Raw genomic sequence first — 2,540 nt, 5'->3', positions numbered from 1 at the left:
CTTTTCAATTTAAGATGTTCGTAATTGTAATACCTAGGTATTTAGATCTGATTGCTTTATCGTGTATCCAAAGTTTAACAGATTCCTTTTAGCACTCATGTGAATGACCTCATGTTGTAACCACAGGAACAAGCCAAGTCTATTGCAGTACCTTGAGAATAGTACGTACGAAGAAGTTAAAGTTGCAGCGCTGGATGCCAGGCGTGGCCGAAGGGTCAGCCGAGGCGGCACTCAAACTGCTGGGCAGCTGGGTGCTTGATAAGAAAGTAAACAGCCAGCAGATACAAACGAAGGTCTGTGCAGGGACTCATGATAAGCAATCAAGTAAGGATTATAAATAGATGCATTCCTGGCTAGAGAGAAAGGTCTGGGAGTGGAGAGAGAAAGAAAGAGGGCCTTTGGTAGGGACAGCGCTACGTCATGAGGAGCCAATGAAGGGCTCTGGACGCAGTGCGTGACCATATAGGGAGAGGCGCCTCTATCCCTCCACTCAGCCTCTGAAGAACAATAGCAACAACAATGTTTTAACGATACCAAATAAGGACAAGTTGCATTCAACGCTACGTCATGCCAAGCGCTGGCAGGGTTGAAGGGGAAATGCTAACAAAACCCGAGAGCACGCCGCTCTGAGGGTCTTGTCGGGTGTTGTCTGGAGAGGTCGAAGAGTTAGAGTGTGATAGCAGCAGCCGACTTGGGCTTGGGAATGGGCTGTAGGCAGGCAGCCGGAGATAGTCGCTGGAGCGCGCAGGGCGTAGCCGCGGGACTCTAACATAGGGTGTTAGGAAACGTTGCAGAACTTCTAGTAGGCAGTCGGAACGGTGGAGTCAGTCACCGTCTCTGTATTAGACTTGGCCTTCCTGTGAATGCAACCGCCGTGCAGATAGGGTGAGCTGTATTCATTTAGAATAAACTGCAATTTGTTAAAGTTATCAAGACTTTAATTCTACCCGCTTCCTAGCCTTGTGCTTTCACACCAGGGATTTCTACATCTTAGCCAGATCAAAAAGTCTCCCTCTCACTAAGGTCAACCGGCTAAAATCCCATCCACGAACCGTGTCGCTCAATCCCTCGCAATACCCACGCTTGGGACGTGACATAAATAAAACTTTTGGTGCCAGGTGTGGGGTTATCACAAAGGCGCATAGGCAAATAGGAGGTAGGAGCCATTAGATTTTGCTACAGCGACTGTGGCAATTGGCAGGAATTTGTGGCGACTCGCAACTTTCAGCATTAGTAGCACCAGTACGTCAGAGTCCAGAAAAGTAGTCCTCGCGGGTGCAGGGTGACGCAAGACAGCGGCAGCGCGACGCGGAGCGACGAGGCACAGAGGTGCCTGAGCAGCCAGCGTTCGAGTCCAAGGGTCCGGGCCGAGTAGCAGCAGCAGCCATAGCAGCGGCAGCCGAGGAGAGCGACGGGGTCGGCACAGCCCAGCAGAGCGGCGGCCGGCGCATCTCAGCAGCGCGGGCGCAGAGACAGCGCAGGCACAAAGAGAGCGCGAAGCAGCACGGGACGATGCGGATCAACAGAGCAGACGGTGCACCACAAGAGAAGCGGTACTTGTAAAACTGTCTTAAGAATATTGTATCTTTGTTGTGTAAAGTATTAACTTAGTTAAGATGCCCCAAACTAATGAAGTTGCGTAATCCTCAACTAATGGTAAGATGTCAGTGAAGGAGGCCCTATGTATTGTGTCGAAAATGTCCGAAGGGAACAAGAAGGATTTAAGGGAATTTATCGAAAATGTAGATGCGGCTTTTGAATTAGTAAAGCCAGAGGAACACGAAACGTTATTGAAGTTCGTTAAAGCAAAGATAACCGGTGAGGCCAGGTCGAGATTGCAGGTGCGTGAGCGCACGGGTACGTGGCAAGAGGTGAAACGCGTTTTAGAAGAAAACTATGCGAGTAAGCGTACTATAGACTACTACGCATGTAAAATTTTCCAAGCCAGACAGGGACAAGGGGAACCAATAGCAATGTGGGCAAGCCGAATTGATGAAATGCAGAGAGATTTTCGAGAAGCAGTAAACAGAGTTACGGCCAGAGAAAACTTGAAAGGTGCGATAGAACTAGTTGATTCTTTAGGAAGAGTGTGCTTTATACAGGGCTTAAGTAATGATAGAATACAAACAATAGTGAGAAGCAGAGGTGATGAAATTACGTTGGCGGCAGCAGTGGAGTTGGCACTGCAGGAGGAGAGTGCGATATTGTCCATGAAAGAGCTGGGACTAGCCCCGAGGGTAACGTACACTCGAAATAAAGAAGCTGTAAAAAACGCGAGAGAAAGTAGAGTTGAAATGTTTCAATTGTGGGCTGATATCCCACATAGCAAGCAGGTGTAGAAAAAACAGGCCAGAGCATAGAGTACGGGCCATGACGGGCAAAGAGTTTACAAACTTTTGCTATGGGTGTGACAAGCTGGGACACACAGACATGGAATGCCGGGTGCGGTTAAGAAAAGTTCACCCGATAGATGTAAGGGAATTCAGAGGAAATCACAGAGAAACCGATGGAGGGTTACGAGAGTGGAGATGTCCACAGTG

At 48.8% G+C, this 2,540-nt stretch overlaps 1 protein-coding gene across 1 annotated transcript; it reads left to right on the top strand.

Moving 5' to 3' along the window:
- The first annotated feature begins 1,697 nt into the window (after positions 1–1,697).
- On the top strand, positions 1,698–2,339 carry LOC124598113. Its single transcript, XM_047135980.1, has one exon. The coding sequence runs from the start codon at positions 1,698–1,700 to the stop codon at positions 2,337–2,339; it is 642 nt and encodes a 213-aa protein (XP_046991936.1).
- The last annotated feature ends 201 nt before the right edge of the window (positions 2,340–2,540 follow it).

This window comes from Schistocerca americana, chromosome 1, assembly GCF_021461395.2.
Source record: "Schistocerca americana isolate TAMUIC-IGC-003095 chromosome 1, iqSchAmer2.1, whole genome shotgun sequence".
In the NCBI taxonomy this organism is placed as follows: Eukaryota; Metazoa; Arthropoda; class Insecta; order Orthoptera; family Acrididae; genus Schistocerca; species Schistocerca americana.
The sequence above is the reverse complement of the archived record's forward strand: the minus strand, read 5'-3'. Positions and strand labels throughout refer to the sequence as shown.

Excerpts from the sequence above, each read along its gene's own strand:
- LOC124598113 (XM_047135980.1), top strand. The coding sequence starts at position 1,698 with ATGTCCGAAGGGAACAAGAAGGATTTAAGGGAATTTATCGAAAATGTA.